Below are 25,136 nucleotides of genomic sequence, written 5' to 3' on the forward strand. Positions count from 1 at the left end.
GGCCTGTGCTGTTTTTAAAATTTTGACACACAAGGAAAGATCACTTCACATTCGCAATTTGTGTGATGTATATGAACCAGGATTTTAGTGTGTTTGACGAGCCAATTTTTAAATACCTGCTTTAATTATTTATGTTTGTCTATAGATGCTTATGAATTTCACAAATTAAGAAATTGTGAGTTCAGAAACAAGACAATTTGTTCTAGTCATTGTGAAATCAGCGGTTAGCTTGGTAGGATGGACCAACAACCATGAGATTGCAGGTCCTGCAATCTAACCACTGGACCACGGTGACATAATGTGACGTTCAATTGAAAATTAACCTCTCCCCCCACCCCCACCCCCTTCCCCCACCCTCCCCAGTTCAGTGGCCGTCAGCTTCTACAGATTGCGGTGAAAGAAAATACCTCTGAGGACAGCTATGTAGTGTTTACTTAATCACCTGGTAAGTGCATAAATAATAAATTGAGAACTAAATTAATCACTTACACTCTAAATTAATCTTGCCTAAAAGAATTCAATAAAAGTGAAAGAGCAATGCGGCTTAAACCCCAAAGATTAAGACCTGTACATTTTTAAATTATTATTTACACACCCTGAATTCCTATGAGTTTATGTACATTTTGTTAATAGGAGAAATACTTACACCTGTTTTTTGTACCACATTCTTGGGCATATAAGAGAAATACTTACGTTTGTTTACTTACACGTTTGTTTACTTACACGTTTCTTGTACCACAATTTTAGGCATTGTAAGCCACGGATGAAATTGAATTTGATCCTCAAATCTTTGGGATCATACGCTTAAAGATTAAGGGCCATTTACAAATTTGTAATTTACACATCATGAATTCATATGATTTTATGTAAAATTCTTCAAAAGGATACATACTTACACATGTTTCTTGTACCACAATCTTAGGCATATAAGCCGCGGATTAAATTGATTTTGACCCTCAAAAATATTGCGGCTCGTACACCAAAGATTAAGATGCATTTACAAATTTATAATTTACACATCATCAATTCATATGATTTTATGTACATTTTATCAAAAGGATACATACTTACACCGTTTCTTGTACCACAATCTTAGGCATATAAGTCGCAGATTACATTGATTTTGACCCTCAAAAATATTGCGGCTCGTACACCAAAGATTAAGGTACATTTACAAATATATTATTTACACATCATGAAAAAGTGACCAGTTCTTTATGGATTGAACCTTGGGATTTGGAAATTAATAAAATGAAATTATTTTGAAAAGGCAGCAGGTGGTGCATGGGCAGGGCTGGTCATGACCCAGTGAGTCCGGATGACAGACTGCAGAATGTCCACTTCTTCATGCAGTCCTCGGACATCACGCCGGAGGGTGTTGAGATGGGCGTGGACCGACTCCCCTCCTTGCTCGCCGTGGAAGCCAAGACCGAAGTGCCACTGCCGCAGCCAGGAGATGACATGGTCCTCTAGTAGATGCATCTTCGGCGGCACACTCTCAGATGGAAAAGTGGCTCGGAAGTAAGCCAGGTAGTTCTTAATGTCCTGGCTTAATGCATCTACGGCTGGGCCATCCAGGACCGATGAAGTGTTAAACGTCCGGTGACAAGTGCCAAACAGCTGGAAGAGTTTGGCATACTTTGCAGCGACTGTTCTTGCTTCACCCACCAGGGAAGGACAAAGATCTCGGGTTTTGTTGACTACTGCGTCGGTTAGGAGTTTGATGTTTTCTTCCTGCATTATATATAAGATAGGTAAAATATTTTAGCTCTAAAATACTTATCAGTTATAATTGTTATTAGTCATACTTGTTATTTGTCACAATGTCTTATAAAATTTGTATACCTTGCAACATTTGTGGACATGATTGCCAACAAAACTCTTCCCATGGTAGGCTTGTCGCTGCACCCGGAAATCCTGGAGAACGATGTCAAGTTGCCCAGCTAGAGGACCTTGACCTGGCTTAAGTGCTGCCTTTTCTCGAAGATCCTTTGCCTCCGCCAACTGAACAAAATTAATAACATGGGCAATATAGTGAATAGAAATGATTGGGTTTTGGGTACTTTTTGTAGTGACACAAAACAATATCCACAGGTTTACATTAAACAACACGGTTTGAAGGTAGAAACCGTTGAAATATTACTTCTTAGGCAATGTATGATGTAAATGCAAAGATAACCTAAGTCTCCCAAGAAATAAATTTGTGTGACATCGGGAGATGAAATTTTTTTTTAAGGAATATTGCAAGTAATATTTTAAGGAAAGATTTCTACCAGCAAACCCTCAGACAGTTTTACATTTTATGTTATGAAAACTTACCAGATGTTGTTGTTGCTTTCGCAGTGCAGTTGTTTCAGTGATGTAAGCTTGAAGATCTGCACTTCCCTCCACAGATGACATGATGGTGTCCGCAAGGTCTTCTTCTTTCTGACGGAATTCCTCATCCAAGGCCTCTGCCTGCAGATCTAGTTGCCGGGCCCTCTTCAACACGGAGACGACACTCTTGAAGCAGGAGCCAAGTGCTGGATTGTCTTCCTCGGTGCGATGTTCATCTTGCAACGCTAACACAGCCGCCACTTGCATGTCAAGGTCATGACATGCCCCCTCAAAGCTATTAAAATGCTTGAGGTATAACCCCAGACTGATGTGAAGTCCGGGGGGGCAAACCTGTAATAAGTAAGAAACAAACTAACTTGTAACTTCATTTGCATTGACGTGCATTGAATTAAAAAACAAAATTGTTATAAGCGCTAAATACAGTTAGCAAATTGTTTACCTGTGTCAGCGGGATCCTAAACATTGGCTCTCTGATCACGTTGTTGAAGAGTTTGGCCTTGGAGAGATTACTGCCATCATCGTTGAATCTGCGGAGGTCGTCGTCCAGGGTCTGTAGAGTCCTCTGCCTGGATGGTGTCCGTTCCTCCCGGGGCTGGCGCATGTCCTCTTTTGTGATGTCACAATAAAGACAGCAGTGTCGCCCTATTCAATACAAGAAAAAAATAAAATGAACATACGTCTACATTTTGCTTTTTTGAACTTCGAAAAACAAAACTGAATTTACCTGAAGCCCCGGTGATTCCATACACTCGGCAGAGATACTCATAGTCCCCGAACATGAAGAGTCTGATGTTGTGGCTCTTCCAAGTGCAGGACTGCAGCTCAGCAACTTGTTGACAGAAGCGCAGGAGACCAATCTTGAGGTTGTTGCTGGTATCACCTGCTGCGAAAGCACAAGCAACTACGGTGTGTCTAAGGGCATTGGGACGTCCAACGTTGGCGATCTGGAACATCTGTTTGAACGTCCCGCCTCCCTTGTCGCCTCCGATCTTGACCCAAACCTCGGTCTGTGGGATATTGCCCTCGTGCCAAGTTAGCTCGTTGTTCCTGTTGAGGAGAGGAGCAAATTTTAAGCATTCTATTCAATTATGTTCTTAAAAATTAATAATGAACTGTTTCAACTTTCCTATTTTTCTTACTTCTGGTAGGCATCTAGTTGCTGTCTAACTTTAGCGACAAGGGACTTCACAGCTACGCAGGGGGCTGGCTTGATGGTAACTCCTCCATTGACGTCGTCAGGGAATGAAAAGGGGAGGTTTTCAGCAATGATGTTGTCCGCCACGACGTCTCGTTGTTGATGACGCATGGCGTTTTCTCCTTCGGTGAGAATGTTGTACTCCCTCAACCATCTTTTCAATTTCCTGGTGCGCTTCCAAGAGACTCCCAGGTGAGCCTTCGCAGCAAGGAGCTGCATGTTGGGGATCCTGATGGTGTTGATCTTTAAGTCCCGCAACATGCCCTGCAGATCTTTTCGCAGGTGGCATAGCTTGAGTTCGTCTTTGTGCTGCTCCTTTGTTGCACCCTTGCTGAGAAGGTTACGGGTCTTGTCTAAAATCTCTGAGCGCCGTCGGATGGTTTTGGAGGAGGCAACCTCGCTGCTTTTCCGAGGAGTGGGGACACAAAGTGTCATGAGAGGCTTATTATGAGAAAAAAAAAGATACAAAATAATCAGCATCTCAAATCATTTTAAGAAATTCCTTGCATGGAGGTAAAAGGAAAAAAACACAAAGAAAATAGTTTTAAACTTAATAAATAATTTAATGCAACGCTTAAGTTGGGAAATAATTCAACTCACCAGACCACCGGTGCTGTACTGTGTGGTTAACCCGTCTGCAGATTGGGCGAGCTTGGTCTTCAAGATGTGTGCTCCGAGAGCCTCCATCTGAGGGGTTAACGGCGCAGTCAGGGGACGCAGCAACATCTGGGTGACTTCACTTTGAGTTGTGGATGGCTGAACGATTTTATCTGCAATTGAAACTGTAGGTGGGTTAACTGAACAAACATGGGTTGAAATTTCACCCACAGTTACATGGACCTTGCATGCTGTGCACTTCATAGCTGTACTAAAAAACAAATCAGCAAAATATCCTCGGGGGGCAGTGATGCTCTCGAAGTGCACTGGTACTTGACAGACTGGACATGGGGCGCTAGGTTCTCTGAAAGATTTATAGTGTGCTGTCAAGCACCCAGAACAAAACAGATGCATGCAAGGTGTCTCCAGGGCATTGTCAAGTAACTGGGTGCAAATTTTACATTCTATCAAGGCTGTACTTGACAATGGCTCAAAATTGGAAATCTTATCCCTGGAGACTGTGGGTGAGGGGGGGAGACTGCTAAAGTGCTCTACATATGCGGGGGTAATTCTAGGCCTGCCAACCCCTGTGCGTTTCTGCTTCTTTTTTCGACCAGCTGTGAGGTGTTGGTGGACAGAATTTGTGCAAACAGTGCAGACACCTGTTCTTGGGTGGGGTGGCCAGGCGGGGGCAGCTTTCCTAGGCAAAAGAAACAGACAAGTATAACAAGAATGGCACATGTGAGGGGGGTGAGTGCTTTCTTCATCATGGGAGACGTCAACCTGAAATGTGCTAAGAATTTTGTCTCTGTATTTGGCACAACTCTTAGCACATTTCCCAGCCTTCGTGTCCAATGATGACAAGCACCGCCCCCCACACAGTCTACATAACCTTTTCAGAAAACTCTTATGTTCATCCATTTTGAATCTGTATTACAGAAAAGAAAAAAAAACAGGAAAAACAAATTAATGTTAAAGTTTGAATTATATTAACAATAATTTAAAGTTAAAACTTAGATTTTGTTTATTGCACAAATTGTTTCTTTGACAATTTGTTTATTGCACAAATTGTTTCTTTGACAATGTGATTTAATTTTTAATGTTAAAAAATAATAATTATAATACAGATGAGGTTTTCCCTGACAGACCATTAAAAGTCGTTTAGGCCTATTAATTACACAAAAATAATTACACAATACAAATAGACAAAGATGTGTTTTTTTAAAAATGAACTACTGTTTTCCAAATTTGCACTGTCACAAAATTTTATTGTAGGCCTATGGATTGCATTTATTAATTAAACTCTCGCCTAGTTTACTTAGTTACTTGGTTATTATTAATGTTATTATGAAAAGACGGATGCTTTTAATAAAAAACAAACTTGGTTTGGCCAAGCCTGTTTGTTTGTTAATTATTTTCCTGAAGTCTGCTAGAAGAGGAGTGTTTATACTGAGCTGTGAAAAAGAATCTGTTTTTTTTTTTTTTTTTTTTTTTTTTTTTTTCATTCATAAAAACCCCACATTTTCTAACTAATAACTGGTTACACTAGACCTGATACATGGCAGAAATATTTGCATAAGATTGCCGAACTATTTATTTTTAATAAGCATAAAAAGCAGCTACGTGTACAGGCCCCTTTTGTTCAAAAGCATCGTTGCCTAAATAAGCAGAATTTACTTTTACTACGAGGAGTAAAGCGACCCCAACGACCACAATCAAAGCACCCGTCAAACGCATCGTTTAACGGCACTCCATTTGTGGCGTTGTCCGTGTGAGCGCGTTTCACGTGAAATGTTGCGGGTGTCAAATTACAAATTGCCCCATTGACCTTGACGAGATTTACACAAAACGAAAATAAAAAAATTCAAGCAGTAAATTGAAAACCAACGACATTCATAAAATAATATGACAAATAGAAATCACGTACTGGGAATTTCATAGATTCACGCAAATTTATACAATCTATGTTTATACTTTTGTTATTATTCTGAAGAAATTTTTGGGGGGGCTTTGGCAAAAAGTAAAAAAAAAAGGGTTTATTTACCTTGATGTGCGTCCGGAAGTCAGTCGATCGCGTCAGATCTACATGTGAATGGAAGGTGACGCTTGGCCTAGAATGATGATTGGCTAACGTAGGTCGGTTTGGATGTTAAATATTCATGAGTCTACTATTTTCCCGCCAGTTTTTCTAACGTTTTCGTTGATGAGTTCACAGGGAAACTTTTAAAATTCGGGCCACCACGAACGCATTTTGACCGCGCGCGGGCGCCCTGTTTCTCGCCAAGTTTACATAAATCGCGCGTTGTTTACACAAAGACTTCAACGCGCAAGGTCAAACCGGATGTCGCACTACGGTATCTCTCGGGTTCTACGTGTGTCACTGTCGTCTTTCTGTGCTCTATCTATGAATGATCTTTCTATCATATCAAATCAATTTTGTTTTTTTAGAGTTTGTGGCAGCAGTAACTGGGCGACTAAAGCTTTCATTCTAGGTAAGAATTTGAATTTAAAATATTGATCAATTTGTGTGTGATTATGTTGAACTGTGTGTGTGGAGGAAGAGATAGTCTCTAGCTAGCTCAGTCAGGAGGGGAGAGCAAAATGGTTTTCACGATTAGGCCGTGTCAATTCACCGGCTTGTGACAATGGAGTGGCCCTGGCTCTGTACTTTTTGTAGTACACCGTACCTAGGCTCTGGTTACCGCACGTACAAAGAACATTCTCATGACAGGGCCTCTTTATGGGGTGGAATATTTGTACAGGACCAAAATCAAGTAACCCATTTATTTATTTTATGGGCGAGTAGGGGCGGGGGGGGGGGGGGGTACATTTGGCCCCCTCGAAGTATGACGTCAGATGTTCGCGGGGGGGGGGGGGAGACCGGAACTCTCGAAGAATGACGTCCGTCCGACGTTCAGGCTGGGGAAGGCACAAAAAACTAACTTCTACAGCGGTTCAGGGTTGGCAATTTGAGTCGGCAGAGGGCGCTGTGCAAGTATTGACTGGTCGAGAGTTGACATAACGTCTATAAATAGAAAGTAGTATGGTTCTGCTGCATGCATGCATTATCATGCTGCAATGTCACTGTCGTCTTTCTGTGCTCTATCTATGAATGATCTTTCTATCATATCAAATCAATTTTGTTTTTTTAGAGTTTGTGGTAGCAGTAACTGGGCGACTAAAGCTTTCATTCTAGGTAAGAATTTGAATTTAAAATATTGATCAATTTGTGTGTGATTATGTTGAACTGTGTGTGTGGAGGAAGAGATAGTCTCTAGCTAGCTCAGTCAGGAGGGGAGAGCAAAATGGTTTTCACGATTAGGCCGTGTCAATTCACCGGCTTGTGATAATGGAGTGGCCCTGGCTCTGTACTTTTTGTAGTACACCGTACCTAGGCTCTGGTTACCGCACGTACAAAGAACATTCTCATGACCAATCAAGTACAATGGCTACGTTGCCATACTTGTCCTTGAGCAAGACACTACAATAGTGGAGGTAGAATTAGAGTGCTGACTCTGTGGGACTGTGTACTTTACAAATAGTATAAAAAACACCCAAGCAGATCCTTGCCATTTGATTGAAGGATTGTCCGTCACGTGATAGCAAATAAAAGTCCCAATACACGCTGAGTCACTCACCGTGCTTTTTCGTTCCATCCGAAAAGTACCATTGCACGCTGCCAGCGTGCAATGGTACTTTTCGGATGGAACGAAAAAGCTGAGTAAAAACATCACTGCGTGCGCGTGTCTTTGGTAACGCAGCAGTGTTCATGCAAGGCATATTAGTAAAATTACTAGCATTCGGCTTCTACAATTAAAAATTGTAGGCCTACGCTTTGTTTGTTTTGAAAGTTGTATCTTTCAATCAAAATGACAAAGATCTACTTGGATGTTATATAAAACAAATAATGAATGTTTTTCATTCGTGCAATGGTGGGAAAATGTTCATTCGTTGAAAGCTGGAATGTTCCATTCAACTCGGCTCCGCCTCGTTGAATAGAACATTCCATCTTTCAACTCATGAACATATTCGCACCATTGCACTCATAAACATTCATTATGTGTATATCAGTGTGCTGTAGGAGTGTAGTAGTTAGTACTCTAGTCTACTCTAACTGTACTATTACACTAGCTAGCTAGGCCTGTTTTGTATGTGTAGTACTGTGTAGGGCAACTTTTTGTGCTGTAAATTGTATACTATACTTTATTAGAAGTTTAGTTCTACTAATAATAAATCTTTGTTTTAAATTTAATATAATAATAATAATAATATAGGCCTAATAAAATATTCAATTTATCATTTAGTTAGGCCTAGTCTAGTCATAGTAGTTGCGATAACAGAACCCTCCTCCAGTCGTTGGGAGGGGTTATGTCGAGAAACAACAGTTACTGGAGAGCGTTGTAAATATGTAGGCCAAACATGTACTCCCTTCTTTAGAAATTGGTTATTGCCCGTTAATGACAAATTTCGAAAAAAAAGAAGGAGTAGGGCCTATACTCAATGCAGCGTCCCACTTTCAGTAACGGGGTTTTTAAGCCCACTCTTACTAGAACTACTTTAGGTTCGTTCTGCTATTGTCTCCATGAACAAGTCATGAATGAATCATCCTCACAACACAAACGGTTTGTTTTTCCCATTGCAATTTGCATTCAAATCTCTTTTCTTTTAAATCAAATCTTGCCAAAATTTGGCTCTATGGATGTAGGACTCTGTCATGTCTATGACATGTTCCTTGTATTCTCATTGAGCTTGAGGATGGTCCAGAAAATTCACTCATCAAACTCAAAGTTGTTAAAAAGTTATAAATTCTTACCGTAAAGTTCAGATCCCATCCACATTTACAGTACTGTAGTTTAGGCCTACATGGTATTTTTAATTGCTTTATAAAGCAATTATAAATTAAGATTGAATCACACAATTCACAGTGCATTCTCAGCAAAGATGAAGGCCACTGCCAGTGGTTGTTGACACCTGTTGTCCTAAAGAGAAGTGAAAGTTGTACTGGTATTGTTGTAAGCTTAAGTTCACCATATTCCCTCATATCCCTTTAATTTTAATAACATGCCAACAGGTTGCCCAAGGCTCACTCCCATTTCTTGTAAACACCATGTCCCAAACATTCCTAGGCTATGGCCTCAAGGTCCCCAATACACTTATCATTTACACCCCCCCCCCCCCCCCAGGTTGCACCATTACATCATCCAAACATATTCTAAGAACTGATGTCATTGAAAGCAAAAAGGGGAGCCACAGATTACTTTGAATGTTTTTAAATGTATTGTTGATCGCTTTGAAGCGTGTAATCATGTACGTGTACACAATAAGTTAATATTGGTAATTATTATTGTGCCATACAAGTTCTAACACCATAGCAATTCATGATTGCTGGCCACAATCTTGCTGTACTTGCCCAATCTTTAAACTTTTGTTTTAATTTTCAAAATGGTTTGTTACAGATTCAACATGGGGAAGACGTATTACACCCTCCCCTTAATTCGCTTCACCAACTTTGCAAGATTGCTTGTGTTTCTTGATGGATGTGCTTCATCTGCTCTGTGGCTTGCAGGTAAGTACTTTGATTAAGATTGGTGTCCTAGGTCAAGGGTCAATGATGGTACGTCTAAGTCAATTAGGTCCAGTGGTACGACTGTAGGACTTGCAATCACAAGATTGGACTTGAATCCTATCCTAAGTTAAAACCCCTATTTTCACAATGACTAGAATAATTATGGTCGTGTAGTAACTGAATCACAATTTCTTGATTTGTGTAATTCCATACCCGCTCAATGGGAGCTTGCCGCTCTTGACGGGAAGATCATTAAGATAAACAGTGATCCCTGATCTCCCGGTCCCTCATGAATGTAGACATTTAATCTGCTGTCACAAAAATGGCAGTGTCCCTGCTTAATAGTATGTCTACATAAGTCGGGTGACCTCAATCTCTTTGGGCTCGACCTTGCATTTGGGCTCTCAGAGGCCAAGCTTGCTGTCAATGGATGCTGTCAATGGATGCATGGTGGCGATAGCGATAACGGTACAGCAGCAAGAATTGTTTAAATACATTAGTGTATGGTGGGTTATATCAAGGACATGTGCCCATTAAACAAGCACTTCTTGGAGTAGTTCCTCTTGCATAGATTTCCATGAATTCGTATCTGGGGTATCATTGGTGTAGCTGGGGTCCATGGCATCCCATGTTTTTTTCTTTTATTCTTGTTTAGTGGTTTTTCATTCATTGTTTATTTTCTTTCCTCAGGCGGCCATGACTCGTATATGGAATCAAGTGTCACCCAATGGAGCATTACAAGTTCCACTTTTGAGCTGGCATGCATAGGCATTGTAAAGATGCTTTTTCTTTTCCATGCGTTCTCAAAACTTGAAGATCTAGCCCTGATGAAGTTGAGTGATCCGTACAATCCAGACATGATCCAGAAAAAACGCTTATTTCATATAGCCACGATCCTTCTGTCATTCGCTAGCTTGGCGTACACAGCAGTCAAAGGAGGTCTCGTGCTCAACTTGATTCTGAACGACCCAGGGTATAACTTAATGCATGTCACATACAATGCCCTAGTGATCAGCGCAGGAGCCTTTTCTCTTATTGAGCTGATTGTGGCTATATTGTGTCCGATGTTTCTGCGGAAACTGCAGGTGATTCGGATCAAGCATGAACTCACTGATGAAGAAGAAGAGAAGATGAAGGTGAAAGAGAATCCGGCCAGTCTTGGGAGGGTCTTGGGACTAGCCAAACCGGTAAGTGAATGCTTTAGCAGCCACAAGTAGCCTGTACTTTGCTAGCATGCAGTGACCACAAGCACTTGTTAGATTTGACCAAACATGTTTCAACCAGTGAGATCAAAGCAAAGCTCATGAAGTGAATTGGTAGAGAAAGAGAATCAGGCAAGTTTAGGGAGGGTCTTGGGACTAGCGAAGCCGGTACGTGAATTCTCTCGTGGCCACAAGTAGCCTATACTTTGCTAACATGTAGTGACCACAATTGCTTGTTAGATTTGACCATATTACATGCAACCAGTGATATCAAAGCAAGCTCATGTCCTGAACTGACAATTTCCTGTATTACCACATCTCAAACTAAGCAATTTTGCTTTAGACACTTTTGCTGGAAAAACTGTGTTGTCAAATGAGCCAAATCAGCTTCAGTGGGTAAATGTGATGCTATCAAGCAAAATGAGTCATTTGTTAACTTGGGTTAAAGTTGAGTTGAACATAAAATGTCACATTATCTGTCAATGCTAATGTTACCTGTGCCTACATCCTTTCAAACCCTGTTTCAGCCCAAGGAGTAGGTGGCAATGTGCCCCTGGTGGCAGTTGATTTGGGTCGATAGCTCAAATCAGATAAGTGTAGCCCGCCTTTTGAAGTGGCCGTGTGATGTTAGGCGATCTCTCTAAACAGTAGCTTTGATGCAAGCTTCTCAAACTTACTTTGGTTCTTATTTATTTGAACCACAGGAAACGCTGTTGCTTTTTGTTGGTATGCTCAGCTTGGTTCTAGCTAGTGCTGCAACAATGGCTGCTCCTCTGTTCTTTGGATATGTCGTTGATGCAGCAACATATAAATCAATGGGTAAGTGTTAAAATCATTCAAAACTGTATACTGTGGATTGCATTTGTTTTGACAGAAGTATGATTTTAGGTTGAGAGCTGTTGACATTGCGATGGACTGACTGAGTGAGTTGCTAACATCATCAGAATGGCTAAACCACTCATTATTTGTACATTCAACTGTTAAAAAGCACTGTCAACAATTGGTAATTACTCCAAAACAAATTATCATTAAAACTTACTTGGTAACAAGCAATGGATAGCTGTTGATAGTTTAAAACATTGTGAGAAACTGCTCCCTCTGAAGTAACATATTTTTTGAGAAACAGTGGTTTTTCACTCAAATATTAAAAGGCTTGAGGCCTGAAGCCTTTTTAGGCATCTGAAAGCACAGATGACCAATTGAGTCCAAATGTTCACAGATTTGTTATTTTATGCATACGCTGGGATACACCAACGAAGAATACTGGTCTTTGACCAAAGGTGTCCATTGTCTTTAAATCTAACCTCTCCATTTCTACAATGTACATGTATTTACCCTTAGATGATGTCAACCGCTCAGTACTGACCCTGTTCCTCATCTCGGCTGGTGGAGCAGTAGCTTCCCTAATACGCTCATGGTGCTTCACCCTTGCTGGTTATCGTGTCGTGTGTCGCATTCGTCGGGATCTCTTTGCTGCTATCATCAAGCAGGAGGTGGCATTCTTCGACACTAATAGGACGGGAGAGTTGACGAATCGGTTGTCGTCGGACACCCAGGTCTTACAGAATGCAGTCACGGTAAGTTGAAATTTTGTTTTACGTGAGTCTCAAACTGTTTCATTCACAATATCAACCCATGGTGAAGCGAAGCAGTTATAGTGAAGCATCTTGCTCAAGACCGGGATTCGACCCCACGCCCCGATGAACTAACCACCAGAACTTGAATTCGATGCCCTGAACCACTCGGCCATGACTCTCTGTGTTTCATATGATGGGCAGCTATGTTGTCAGTTGTAGCCGCAGTCAACTACCACAAACTTGTTCTACAAAATTCTACAATATCTTGTGGAATTGGATGGAAGTCTGTTACATTGAAACAGCAATAATACAGGCTCTACAATTACATGTAGGATATCTGTGGAAGAATTGAATTCTTGAACACATCAACTTAAAGGCAGTGGACACTATTGGTAATGACTCAAAATATTTATTAGCATAAAAACTTACTTGGTAGCGAGTAATGGGGAGAGGTTGATAGTATAAAACAGTGTGAAAAACGGCTCCCTCTGAAGTGCCATAGTGTTCGAGAAAGAAGTAATTTTCCACGAATTTGATTTCGAGACCTCAGATTTAGAACTTGAGGTCTCGAAATCAACCATCTAAACGCACACAACTTCGTGTGACAAGGGTTATTTTTCTTTCATTATTATCTCGCAACTTCGATGACCGATTGAGCTCAAATTTTCACAGGTTTGTTATTTTATGCATATGTTGAGATACACCAACTGTGAAGGCTAGTCTTTGACAATTACCAATAGTGTCCACTGCCTTTAAAGATGGAGTTATATTGATGAAAACTTGCACAATGTCTGTCATTTTTCAGGTCAATATTTCCATGTTGGTGCGATACTTGTTTCAAATCCTGGGTTCCATCGTCATCATGTTCACACAGAGTGCTGCTTTGACTGGCGTCCTATTATCTGTGGTGCCTATTGTAGCAATAGGTGCTGTACAGTACGGTAAGAAAATGAGTCATTTGTCAGAAATACCATTATGGAGAAACAATCCAAAAGAGCTCAATTGAATTCAAACCCCAAAATATTTTGTATTTAATACTGCCAATTTCCTTCCGGATAAATAACATCAAAAATTGTTAATATTAGCATTGAACAAATAATATGTGACTATGCGTGTTCAATAAACTACTTAACTTTAAACCTTTTTTGTCAGTTTAATTCTCTTGTGTCTCTTGGTGTCCTACTTTCACAACTTTTGAACCAAAGCAGGTATCAATATATTAGGTTATCAGTCTGGTGGGTTTCCTCCCAACTAATTCTAGCCCTAATTGTGATCAGATCTTTTTGAAATCGTTTGATTTCTTCAGGAAAGTTCATGAAGAACATTCAGAAGAATTTCCAGGATGCGTTGGCTAGTGCAGGAGTGGCTGCTGAAGAGTCTATCTCCAGCATACGCACCGTAAGATCCTTCTGTGGGGAGAGAAAGTCGCAGCAATCCTATGATACAGAGATTGATAAGAGCTACAAGTTTGGCAAGTCGCTGTCCTTTGGAGTTGGTGTCTTCAATGGACTGATTGGTATTGTATCACAGGTTAGTTGCAACATAATATTAAGGTGGCTTCTTACATGTATATAGCGCTCATATCCATCACTCAATGACGCTCAAGGCGCTTCAACATTCAGTATGTTCATGCAAGGTATGTGACTGTGTTTGAATTATGAGACCTACTCCTTTTACATAGCACCATGTAATGGTTTACAAGGTTCTGTGGCGCAATCTGCAGCCATTCAAACTAGGAACACCAGGGCAAACCCCTTCTCTTTTTGATAAGTGCATTGGGTTCTTTCACGGTCGTTACACAACAACACACGGTACCAAGCCATCATGGTTAAGTGTTTTGCTTAAGGGACTCGAGCCCACACTCTGCTGATCAGAAACGCCAGAGCTTGAGTTCGGTGCTCTTGACCACTAGGCCACTAGTTGTTGTATAGCGCATTTTGCAATAACTGTATCCCTGCGCGTTACATTAGTGCCTGGGCATCGGGTCAATATCATTCCTTTAATCTTTTTCAGCTCCCTGGGAAGTATACAGCCTTGAGCTGCCGTGGGCTTTTCTGAATCAACCTCTTGCCTTGCATGTACCCATTTATACCCCTGGTTGAAGAGAAGCAGTTATACATGTAGTAAAGCATCTTGCTCAAGGACACAAGTGTCATGACCAGGATTTGAACCCACACCCCGATGACTTAACCACAAGAATTTGATGCTCTAAACCACTCGTCTATGACACCCTGTAAGATCCTACATGTATACAGTGATTTTGAATTCAAAGGTATTGCTCACAAATTTGATTACCAAATGTAAACCTTCCCTTTTGACTCCAGGGAGCGATTACTTTAGTGCTATGGTATGGAGGGAAGCTTGTCCATCAGAATGTAACTACAGGTGGAACACAGGGTATCTCCGTTGGTATTCTAACAGGTGAGTATTTAGTTAAGATTTACAGAAAATCCCTTGTTATTCATAACTATACCAATTTCCACTTATCTCCTCAAGGCTTAAGTGGTGTTTGAAGCTTGGCATGGTGTGAAAAATAAGAATCTATGAATAATTGGTAAACTTGCGTAATAATCTCTTTTGTGGGAGTGCTGACTCTGAAAATAGACGGTGTGGACTTGTACACTCTGCTCTCCTGAACGGAGCAAACACTCACACAAAAGAGATGTATACATAGTTGTACCCACAAGTTAACTATTTCTTTATAGTTAACCCCCATTCAGGCTTGTTACAGAAAATCTTAAGCCATTATTAACTGATTCAAATTTACCCTTGCAGCTTTCATGCTTTACACTCTCAACGTTGCCATGGCATTCGCCTTCTTAGCCGCTCTCTACGGAGACTTCATGAAAGCTGTCGGGGCTTCGGTCAGAATCTTTGACCTGATCGACCGAGTACCGTTGGTCACAAATGAAGGAGGGCATGAACTGATCGGTTTTAATGGAGAACTGGAGTTCAATGATGTGTGTTTCACTTATCCATCTAGGCCAGAAAACCAAGTGCTGAAGGTAAAAATATAAGTCGTTAGTTTTATTATTATTACCGGAAAACTCTGATAAAGATTTTTCTGAGAGTTTCGCCACAAAAACTCAGAATGTGTACATGCTTTTCACGAGTTGGTGTGTTTACTTTGACTTACATGGGTTATTAAATTTAATGGATAAAGAGTCAGCAGCCCCACTGGTTTTGTGCAGATCCAACTAAGAAAAGGAATAACATGGAGATAACAGGTGTGAGTTGTCAGAGTTAAAGGATGTTTTGTTCTTCGAAGTATTCAATGGAAGTATGAACCTGGGCTTTACATTGATAAATTTAGAATAATCATTACATTATTAGTACTGCAATCGTTTTTGTAGCAAGCTTAGTTTTAAATCCAACCTTTTTTTTATATTTTATTTTCTCCAAAGGGTGTTACTTTTAACATGAAGCCTGGTCAGATGGTGGCGTTAGTCGGGCCCTCTGGTGGTGGCAAATCAACAATAGTTAATCTAATTGAGAGGTTCTATTTACCAGACTCCGGTCAAGTAAAGCTTGGTAAGTTTAACTTTTTACCGTAGAGTAATATGTAAGAACTAGAGGGCGCACTGGCCTATGTACGCGGCCCCGGCCACTTTCTAAGTTGATAAAACAGCATCTCACAGCGTGTGTTTGTGCGGCAATTTTGAAAGTTGACAAAACAGCATCGCGTAGTGTTAAATAAACACAAATTCCAACGTGTACTTCATATTTAACGCGCAAGCAGAATGGTGCGCGTCGTTCTGCCTCGTTGGATATGGGACACAGAAGCGCTATATTTTTCTGTATTTCACTCGCGCTTGTGTGATATCTCAAATAACCCAAAATTATTTTGATTTCCCTTGTGTTTGTTCATCTCGTATTAACTTTAATCCACAATTTGCTCCTCTAGGTGGTGTTGACTTATGTGAGCTTGATCCATTGTGGTTCCGTGGTAAGATGTCTATGGTCAGCCAAGAGCCCTCACTCTTTGCTTGTTCAATCAAAGAGAACATTTCATATGGGAGAGATACAACAGATGAAGAGGTATGTCCACAATACTATGATTCAGCTGTAATGGGAGACTTTGGAACGCTAGGTGTCAAAAGACTTACGACTTACCAGGTAAATGACCATTGTTTACTTAGTTCTGGGCACGCGCCGTTACCGAGAACAATGGATTTTACCTGGTAAGTCTGCTGCCACCAAGCGTCTCAAAAGTCTCCCATTACATTCAGCTGCACTTGAAACCAGGGCATATAAAACTGTTGTACATAATTATAATACACAACATTTATTAGGCGCTTAATACGGTCGTTTCTAAGTGCACATTCAGTATTTTCCTGCAAGGTATGTGGGACTACGTTTTGAAGTATGAGATCTACTCCTTTTTAAAGCACCACGTAATGGTTTAGAAGGTGCTGTGGTGCTATATGCTGTCGATCAAACCAGTAATACTGGGGCGAACTCCTTCTCTTTTCCAAGTGCTCTGGGTTCTTTTATGTGGGTTACACACCACACAGGACCAACTACTTTACGACCCATCCCAAGGACGAAGCAATGGTTAAGTATCTTGCTTAAGGACACAGGTGTCACGACTGGGATTTGAACCCACACTGCTGATTATAAACACCAGAGCTTGAGTCCGATGTTCTTAATTGCTAGGCCAATTGTTAGGCATGTAGATTGTGTTTACATTGTGATCTGCCTAGCTGCTTTAGCGCCCTCTGTTGATGGAGTGTGTGTTTTATTGTTCTGTTTATATGAAAAGTGTTTTATTGTTGTATGTTTTATTGTTTTATTAACTTTGTCTTGAATAGATTTTCAATGCAGCCAAGATGGCCAACGCCCATGATTTTATCATGTCATTTGAAGAAGGGTACGAGACGATGGTTGGAGAGAGAGGGGTGCGTTTGTCCGGTGGACAGAAGCAGCGAGTTGCTATTGCCAGAGCTCTCATCATGGATCCTAAGATTCTACTCCTAGATGAGGTAAGTTGAAATCATTGGCTTAAAAGGGAACGAGGGACAAAGTCTTGTGGATAGCGGGCCCTTAAAGGGGGTGGATACTTTTTGTACGACACAAAACATAAACACAGATATGCGCTAAACTAAAAGGGTTAAAAGATAATGATTGTACAAACCTTTTCTTACAATATTACTAGCTGAGGTGCTGTAGTTTTTGAGAAATTAGTAAAACAATTTCACAGAAATGTTTTCTCTCGACTTGGCGAGAGGAAAATTCTTTTTAGCATTTACAAAGTTAGAAGTGTGGTCTGAAAGACACTTTACAGGATAAAAACATTTTTAAAAGTGAATTGTTTCAACTTTGAAGTTGAAGATATTGGCATTTTAATTCTTCCCAAATCATAATGTGTACTATTTTGTTATATTTGTTTGTTTAGGCGACCAGTGCCCTTGATGCAGAAAGTGAACATTTGGTACAAGAGGCTATTGATCGTGCTATGGTGGGCCGCACAGTCCTGATCATAGCGCATAGGCTCTCCACTGTCAGAGATGCATCCCAGGTGAGTAGAAGTAGATTTACTGAAATGTTTGGCAATATTTGGATCAATAATAAAGATAATATTACCAGGTTCTTATATGGGGCGTTATCATACCCCTAGGATGATCAAAGCGCTCAGTATTTTGTCCTGCAAGATATATGTGGAGCTACATTTTGTTTAAGTATGATACCAATTCCTGTACAACACTTATGTTTTAGTGCATCAGGAACACTGAGCCAGCCCCTTCTCTTTACAATAAGTGTCCTTGGTTCTTAATGTAACACACAGGACCTAGGCTTGGCGTCCCATCCGAAGAACGCAGCAATAAGGGTCAAGTGTCTCGCTTAATAATACATAAATTTGTAAAGGAGATATTTCTTCCAAACTTAGAGGCACAAAATGAATGTCGACAAGTCTTGAATTTCATCTTTGAGAGGGCAAGGCGATTTCCAATTATGCAAAGGGCACTTTCTTTATGTCTATGAGAAACACTTAAAGAGGCATTTGAAGGGCGGGACCAGGGCAACAGAGGCCATGGTCTACACAATGTACGTGACATCCATGTAACTCCAGGTCTGGTAGAATGTTTCCTTTAAATTCAAATGATGAATATTAAAAACATGAGTCCAAAGTTTACTTCCTTTTCGTAACCTGAAACCACATCAGGTGTTTGGTAGAACTTTGTATGTCAACAACTTATTGTAAATAACAAAGATTAGAAACAGACAAAATTGATTATCAAAATTCATACCAGTGCCAATCCTCCAGAATCCATCAAAAATTCTGTCAAAAATGAGCATTTGAATGCCCGCAGAAACACAATTGCTTATTTTTATAGCTTTTAATTGAAATGAGCCCAATATGAACTTGCACAAAGTCCTTGACAAAATTCAAATCATGTTTTTTTTTTTTCTCTTTTGGCTAAAAAGTGACAAGGACTTTTCATTATTCAACAAGGAAAGAAGGGAAAAAAGAAGGGAAAACAGAGATAAGATTGAGAGGGTGCTCCAGTGTCAAGGACTCTTACTAAACGAAATTACAATTTGGAGCAAACTCAACAAGCAGGATAAAAATAGACATATGAGAGTCAGGAGCTGCACTCTGGAACATGCAACCTGACAAAATTAACTAGTAACAGGACAACAATAATTAAAGAAGTAGGAAACACAGTTTAGGCAGAATTAAATAAATAAATAATACTTTAAGATATTAGTTTTGCATCGGGATAAAGAATACAATTCATTGTTACATTACCCCTAAAGCAATGTTATCAAACCCATACAAATTGCACTAATGACTTTATAGTTCTGAGATGGAGGCTAGATACCACTTATATCTGGTCAATTCTGGTTCATCCCAGTTTGTAAGTTAATTTGGATGTTTATCATTGTCCAGTAGCTATTATTATCTTAACATGCACATTTGTTTTGTTACTGGGTCTCGTATCCTGTTTTCCTTTCACTTTCTCTTTTACCAGGTCTTGTTTTCTGAGAATGAAAACAGAATAAAAATAGAATTATATTACCTTGCAGACAATCCTGGTAATACAATGTCGTGAAATTTCAGGTTTTTCGCGAACTTTTCTTTGAGCATTAACATTTTCTTGAAAGAGTTTAATCAGTCACCAAAGGGAGAGAAAAATAATCCACATTGTGTCAGAACAGTGTGTTGTATAAGTTCTGGTGATGCATCAGAGTTTATAAACAACTGGGAGAGTCAGGGTGTACCATCAGGAGGGACCCAGGGCCGCAAGATATTTTTCAGAATGTTCACTAACATCAACTCTTATCCGATAAATCAACCCCAAGGTTTTGTTTTAATCTGCCCCTTGATTGGCGGTTTGTACCCAACAGATCTCACTTTGGCCTTTAATTGTCACAAGAGTTGACCTGCCTTTGTTCAATCCAAAACAATTTGCCCTTAACAGGCTTTTGCTGATCTTCTAAAACGAGGTCAAATTGCCATCTATCCGATACGTGGGGAGTAAAGGCGTGTGAGGTACATATATAGTGACCTGAGATTACAAAGAGATATGGCCATACTTTGAAAAGTTCAGACTAAAACATTTTTGAGACTGTGCGATGACTTGCTCAGGTTTCATCACTTTTTTAAGAATATATGAATAAGGTGCCTAGGTTCGGAACATCCCCAAGTATCCAAAAAGGGCCCAAATTGGAAAAAAGGTGCCCAAAAGGCTTTCATGCACCAATCTGACTGTTCCTACAACTGAGATGTCTCTAGTGTCTGACATCAAAGCATTATATGACTTCTCATTATGGATTCTTTTTAGGTACTTGTCATAAGCCATGGTAAAATAGCCGAGAAGGGTACCCACCATGAGCTGGTAGATAAAGGCGGTATCTACAAGAAGCTTGTCCTAAGGCAGTTGAGTGCTGCAGCTGGTACAACTTCTGTCAACACCAAAACAGATGACATTTCTCTGCTTGATGAGGGAGAGGAAGACATTTTGATCAGTGGATTTGATTAAAGGTAGATTTGTTTATGTCTAGTTGGTGTTCCTTTTTTCAGTTGCTGGTACATTATAGGAAAGCTCCATTAAGGAAAAAGGTGGAACAATAACGTCATTTTTGCTGGCAACTCCCACCTGTTATTTCCATGTTATCTGTTCAAAACAGTGGACTTAATTGGATCATGCACAAACCAGTAGGGCTGTTGAATGCCTTGGGCAGATTAACTGCTCATCATATTTAGGTTTAAGACCTAAGTAATTCAATGTAAACACATCCACTCACTGAGAAGGATGTGCATACGTTCTGAGTCTTTTGCGGCCAAACTCGGAAATTCTTATTTGGAGCCTTCCCGTAATGTAGACAAACAGAGTTGTTTGTACTTTTGAACGCCAAAAATGTTGTTTTCATGTCCTTTAAAAAGATTATTAACACATTTCACCTCATGTTACTATTGTTTAGAGCACCTAAGTTCAATTTAATTGTTGCACATTTTTTGGGTTAAATATACTAATACATTTTGAGTATTACGGACTCCATTTTTGCAGTTGCTTATGGAGTTGAACAATGAGTACTTTCATGCATAGTTGCTTTAGGGTCTTCGGTATGAAATGCGCTAGAAAGTTGAATGGTTTGGAATGATTGGTCAAGTAACTGTTGGCAAATGTTTATGGAAAGTAGGGGCATTTTATATTAAATGAAGAAAAATATATTTAAATGTATATTGATCCATGTTTAATAGATCATAGCATGGATCAGAATATTTGATTTTATACATTCTGCCATGATCCTATAATGTAATACTTTTCTGTGTATTATATATAGATTGATGTTTACAATTCAATAGGAATTTTGTACTTTTCATAGTGCAGTATTTTAATTCTAGAACTTAAGAAATGTTAAAATAAACTAGTAGAGTTAGATAGACGGATCAATTACAGTGTGTGATGATACTATTGTCTTTCAAATCATCAAAAATAAAGTATATATTTTTACGAGTGTTTTTTAAATAATTGCAAACATTAATATCCATATGGATGAGTAAATAAAATAATAAACTTGGTGTTTTACCACTACCTATATATCAGATTTGTAGAGATGGAAGATGAGAAAAACAATTGCGTTTGATCAAAGCAGGCCTCTGTCTAGACTGGGTGCTAATTTAAAACCCAGTCAATGTGGAACTGGAACTATAGCCACATGATAAAATTGATAACTTTAACTTGCTCAAAACAAAGTAACACCCTATAACAATAATATGTGTAACATCTGAAAACAGCTTGCCGAGTATCAAGCCTATGTAGGTAAACTGACTAACAAGATGTGTATTTAATTGTCTACGTAATAGGTTTTGACTGTGAAGTAAAACAAACAATAAACATTAAAGCCAAAAGTATGCCTAGGGTACGTTCAGACGTGGGGTTAAACTAGTCCTTAATCTAAAAGTGCTAAACTAACCCTGCGTGGGAACGCAATATTCTGGTCCGCGAGGGTTAATTTGACCCACTGAGCTGGGCTAAACTAAACCAAAAAAATTAGTGGACTAGCCTAACCATAGAGTTAACTTAGCCCAGGTTTTACGACCAACCCCCCGCTGCGAGGCCCAGTAAACCATCGTTGGAACGCATCTGAAACCACTCTATAATGCAGTCAAGTGAAACAGATCATGTTACGTCATACATTAAGTCTTTACGCTTCATCTTCAGTGGGGTATCTATCAGGGCCAGACCCAAGCTATGGTGATGTGAGCGGCAGGGTTTTGGTTCGAATCCCTACATTCCGTTCAGTCTTTACTCTTTGCACATAATTTGTTGAAATAAGCTATCCCTTTAATTATCCAGTGGCAGCGGTTTGTTTAAGAGTCCCAGTAAGTAAACCCTTTGTGGTCATTTAAATCCTTGAACATTTTGCAAACTGCGAAATCAATGGCGGAAGTGTACCAGGCCTACAAAGAAACAGGTAGATAAACACAATGTATCCAGGTCTTCACATCCTCCTAAAGTCAAAAGGACAGGATGTAACAAGTTACACAAGTTCAACAAATGAAAAGATTTCACTTTTATTCCTCAGTTTGCTTTGCTCTCCTTTTTTTCTACTTCACGTTTAGGCCTATTTCTAAGTTTGCAGTAAAACATTTCCTGTCAATATGTTGCTTTGTTGTGGTACACAGTTTGTGTTTTGAAAACCACATTGGGTATTAAAACCCTCAAGTGCGCAAGAATCCATTTGCCAATGCTTGTTTCAATATACTAGTAATATATTACGGACTATTAACTATTTGATAGCCAACTTACAGTCTTCTAGATGGTATAGATATTGTATTTTGACTACTCCAGGGTGGACAAATGAGTATTTGCACGGGTTGGGTCCCTACTTACTAAATTAAAGAGTATAATCGGCGGTATACTCTGTATCTTTTACAGAGTATACTCGTGTACGGGTGTGAGGGGAATTCCCTGTGACAGCGGATTAGTCTATGTTGTGAAAAATCCAGCGGGTAAACGAGCTTGCCCTGGCTACTCAAATTAAATTTATGTTGCTCAAGCGTATGCTCTTAATACAGTTTGCATTTCATAGCTGTTCCTTTAAAAGGGCTGATGTCATTGTGATTAATGATTTACAGGTTAATATTAGGTACATGGTAACGTATATCATTGACTAACATGATGGGCTACGAATAAAAAAATGGAATAACCTGAAAGTTGTTTGAAGTTTTTAGTTGGCATCCTTAGCTTTTCGTTAATTTAGAAACGAAACGTTTTTACATTCCTCTGTGTGTTGGCAAGACAAGTGCTCACTAATTAAATTGTGTCATTTCCTATGATATACAATAGAAACCACGATAACAAGCTTATCATGATAGACTGCTTCGCAAATACTTGGCAAATACTCGGAAAGCTGGTCTTTGTACCACGGCATGTCTACTGGTTTGTTTTCGAAAACAATTAAAGACACTGGACACTACTGGTAATTGTCAAAGACCAGTCTTCTCACTCGGTTTATCTCAACATATACATAACATAACGAACCTGTGAAAATTTGAGCTCAATTGGTCGTGGAAGTTGCGAGATAATAATGAAAGAAAAAACAACCTTGTCACACGAAGTTGTGTGCTTTCAGATGCAAGTTGATTTCGAGACCTCAACTAATTCTGAGGTATCGAAGTCAAATTCGTGGAAAATTACTTCTTTCTCAAATACTTCAGAGGGAGCCGTTTCTCACAATGTGTTAACCTATCAACCTCTCCCCATTACTCGTTACCAAGTAAGGTTCTATGCTAATAATTTTTTTGAGTAATTACCAATAGTGTCCACTGCCTTTAAGCTAAGAGATACTGCCCCAAACACATTTTCCCTATACGTAAATTGGAGCTTAGTTCACATAACACGTCTACTGCTTTGTTTTCGAAAAAAAAGATGAGGGGTTTCGGAACAGAGTAGTTTCGGAACATAGGTGTGTCGGAACATAGATGTGTCGGAACATAGGGCAGTCACACCTAGAGGACATTACGTCAAACCAACCAACGTGGTTGTCAGATACTTCCGATTGACTCCCTCTACCGGAATGAAGTCACAGCCTCTCAAGGCCGAAACGTAGGAAGGTTTAGTATTGTTGTAAGTTCAGTTATGGGACTGACGTAAGATGCAAAAAGTTTGTAAGCGCAAATACAAACGTCTTTGAAACTCAAATAGAGAGCAAGGTTGTTCACCTTTTAAAGGCAGTGGACACTATTAGTATTAGTAATTACTCAAAATAGTCATTAGCATAAAACATTACTTGGTAACGAGTAATAGGGAGCTGTTGATCGTGAGAAACGGCTCTCTCTGAAGTAGCGTAGTTTTCGAGAAAGAAGTAATTTTCCACAAGTTTGATTTCGAGACCTCAGATTTAGAAATTGAGGTCTCGAAATCAAGCATCTGAAAGCACACAACTTCGTGTGACAAGGGTGTTGTTTCTTTCATTATTATCTCGCAACTTCGAGGACCGATTGAGCTCAAATTTTCAGTAACTTTCTGTGGGGGCATGACCTGTAATCTATTAAAAATACATTCTTGGTGACTTTACTGAACAAGAAGTTAAACTGACCCGTATATGGCACGTTTGGCTTCTCCTAAAAAGGGACTTTCAAGAAGTGTAATTAACTTTTTTTGCTCCTACATGTGGATAACAGTTGGTGTTATATTTGTATTACACATTTTATTTATTTAAAGGAATATACACCGTACGCTCGCTCTCCCACTGAGGTCACAATCGTGCCTCCAAAATGGCCGCTGCACTTTCTCTGTAAATCCATGGAGCAAATTGCTCCATGGTAAATCGAACACACTTCTGTCCGTGCAGAACTATCTCCTACAGTGACTGACGTACCGGTTAATCCCCTTCCCAATGTAAACATGATGTGGCTCAATTTGAGCAAATAAATTGAAGACTTCTTCAGTGAGCCATGTTCATTTCCTTTCTACATTTCTTTCCGTGAAAGCAATGCAAGTTAAATTCAAATATAACATAATTAAGAAGGATGGGGCAGGTCAAAAATGAGATTGAACGTCCTGTGAATAACGGGCAGCCGAATATAACTGTCATGTTTAGGAACGTTTTTTTGTTTACAAGGGACTTGGTCATGATTGGAGAGCAAAGCGCCTGCATGTCTCCAGCACAGATCTAATCAAAGACAACGACAAAGACGAAAGAAGACA

General features: G+C 39.7%; 2 protein-coding genes across 3 annotated transcripts; one reads left to right on the forward strand and one right to left on the reverse strand.

Annotated features, from left to right (window-relative positions):
- Positions 1–626: 626 nt before the first annotated feature.
- LOC117290875 lies at positions 627–5,085 on the reverse strand. Its single transcript, XM_033772431.1, has 7 exons — positions 4,133–5,085; positions 3,477–3,973; positions 3,062–3,384; positions 2,777–2,979; positions 2,320–2,667; positions 1,846–2,004; positions 627–1,734 (listed from the first exon to the last, which is right to left on the reverse strand). Exons 1-7 carry the CDS (start codon positions 5,048–5,050, stop codon positions 1,258–1,260), a joined length of 2,925 nt encoding a protein of 974 aa, XP_033628322.1. The 5' UTR covers positions 5,051–5,085; the 3' UTR covers positions 627–1,257.
- A 1,431-nt stretch (positions 5,086–6,516) lies between these two features.
- Positions 6,517–23,140, forward strand: LOC117290053 (ABC transporter B family member 1-like). Of its 2 annotated transcripts, none has more exons than XM_033771298.1 (14): positions 6,517–6,621; positions 9,586–9,695; positions 10,386–10,882; positions 11,602–11,716; positions 12,239–12,474; positions 13,280–13,415; positions 13,781–14,004; positions 14,799–14,895; positions 15,250–15,479; positions 15,879–16,005; positions 16,379–16,512; positions 17,286–17,456; positions 17,870–17,992; positions 20,262–23,140. In XM_033771298.1, exons 2-14 carry the CDS (start codon positions 9,593–9,595, stop codon positions 20,457–20,459), a joined length of 2,391 nt encoding a protein of 796 aa, XP_033627189.1. In that variant the 5' UTR covers positions 6,517–6,621; positions 9,586–9,592; the 3' UTR covers positions 20,460–23,140. The 2 variants fall into 2 exon arrangements, with proteins under 2 accessions (XP_033627189.1, XP_033627190.1); XM_033771299.1 differs by lacking the exon at positions 6,517–6,621 and adding an exon at positions 7,188–7,325.
- The last annotated feature ends 1,996 nt before the right edge of the window (positions 23,141–25,136 follow it).

Source organism: Asterias rubens, chromosome 5 (genome assembly GCF_902459465.1).
Source record: "Asterias rubens chromosome 5, eAstRub1.3, whole genome shotgun sequence".
NCBI classification, from domain to species: domain Eukaryota; kingdom Metazoa; phylum Echinodermata; class Asteroidea; order Forcipulatida; family Asteriidae; genus Asterias; species Asterias rubens.

Coding starts and splice junctions, on each gene's coding strand:
- LOC117290053 (XM_033771298.1), top strand. CDS start 9,593: ATGGGGAAGACGTATTACACCCTCCCCTTAATTCGCTTCACCAACTTT. Junction 9,696..10,385: donor ATCTGCTCTGTGGCTTGCAG/GTAAGTACTTTG, acceptor TTCTTTCCTCAG/GCGGCCATGACTCGTATATG. Junction 14,005..14,798: donor TGATTGGTATTGTATCACAG/GTTAGTTGCAAC, acceptor TTTTGACTCCAG/GGAGCGATTACTTTAGTGCT.
- LOC117290875 (XM_033772431.1), bottom strand. CDS start 5,050: ATGGATGAACATAAGAGTTTTCTGAAAAGGTTATGTAGACTGTGTGGG. Junction 2,980..3,061: donor TGGAATCACCGGGGCTTCAG/GTAAATTCAGTT, acceptor TGTATTGAATAG/GGCGACACTGCTGTCTTTAT. Junction 1,735..1,845: donor ATGTCCACAAATGTTGCAAG/GTATACAAATTT, acceptor TATATAATGCAG/GAAGAAAACATCAAACTCCT.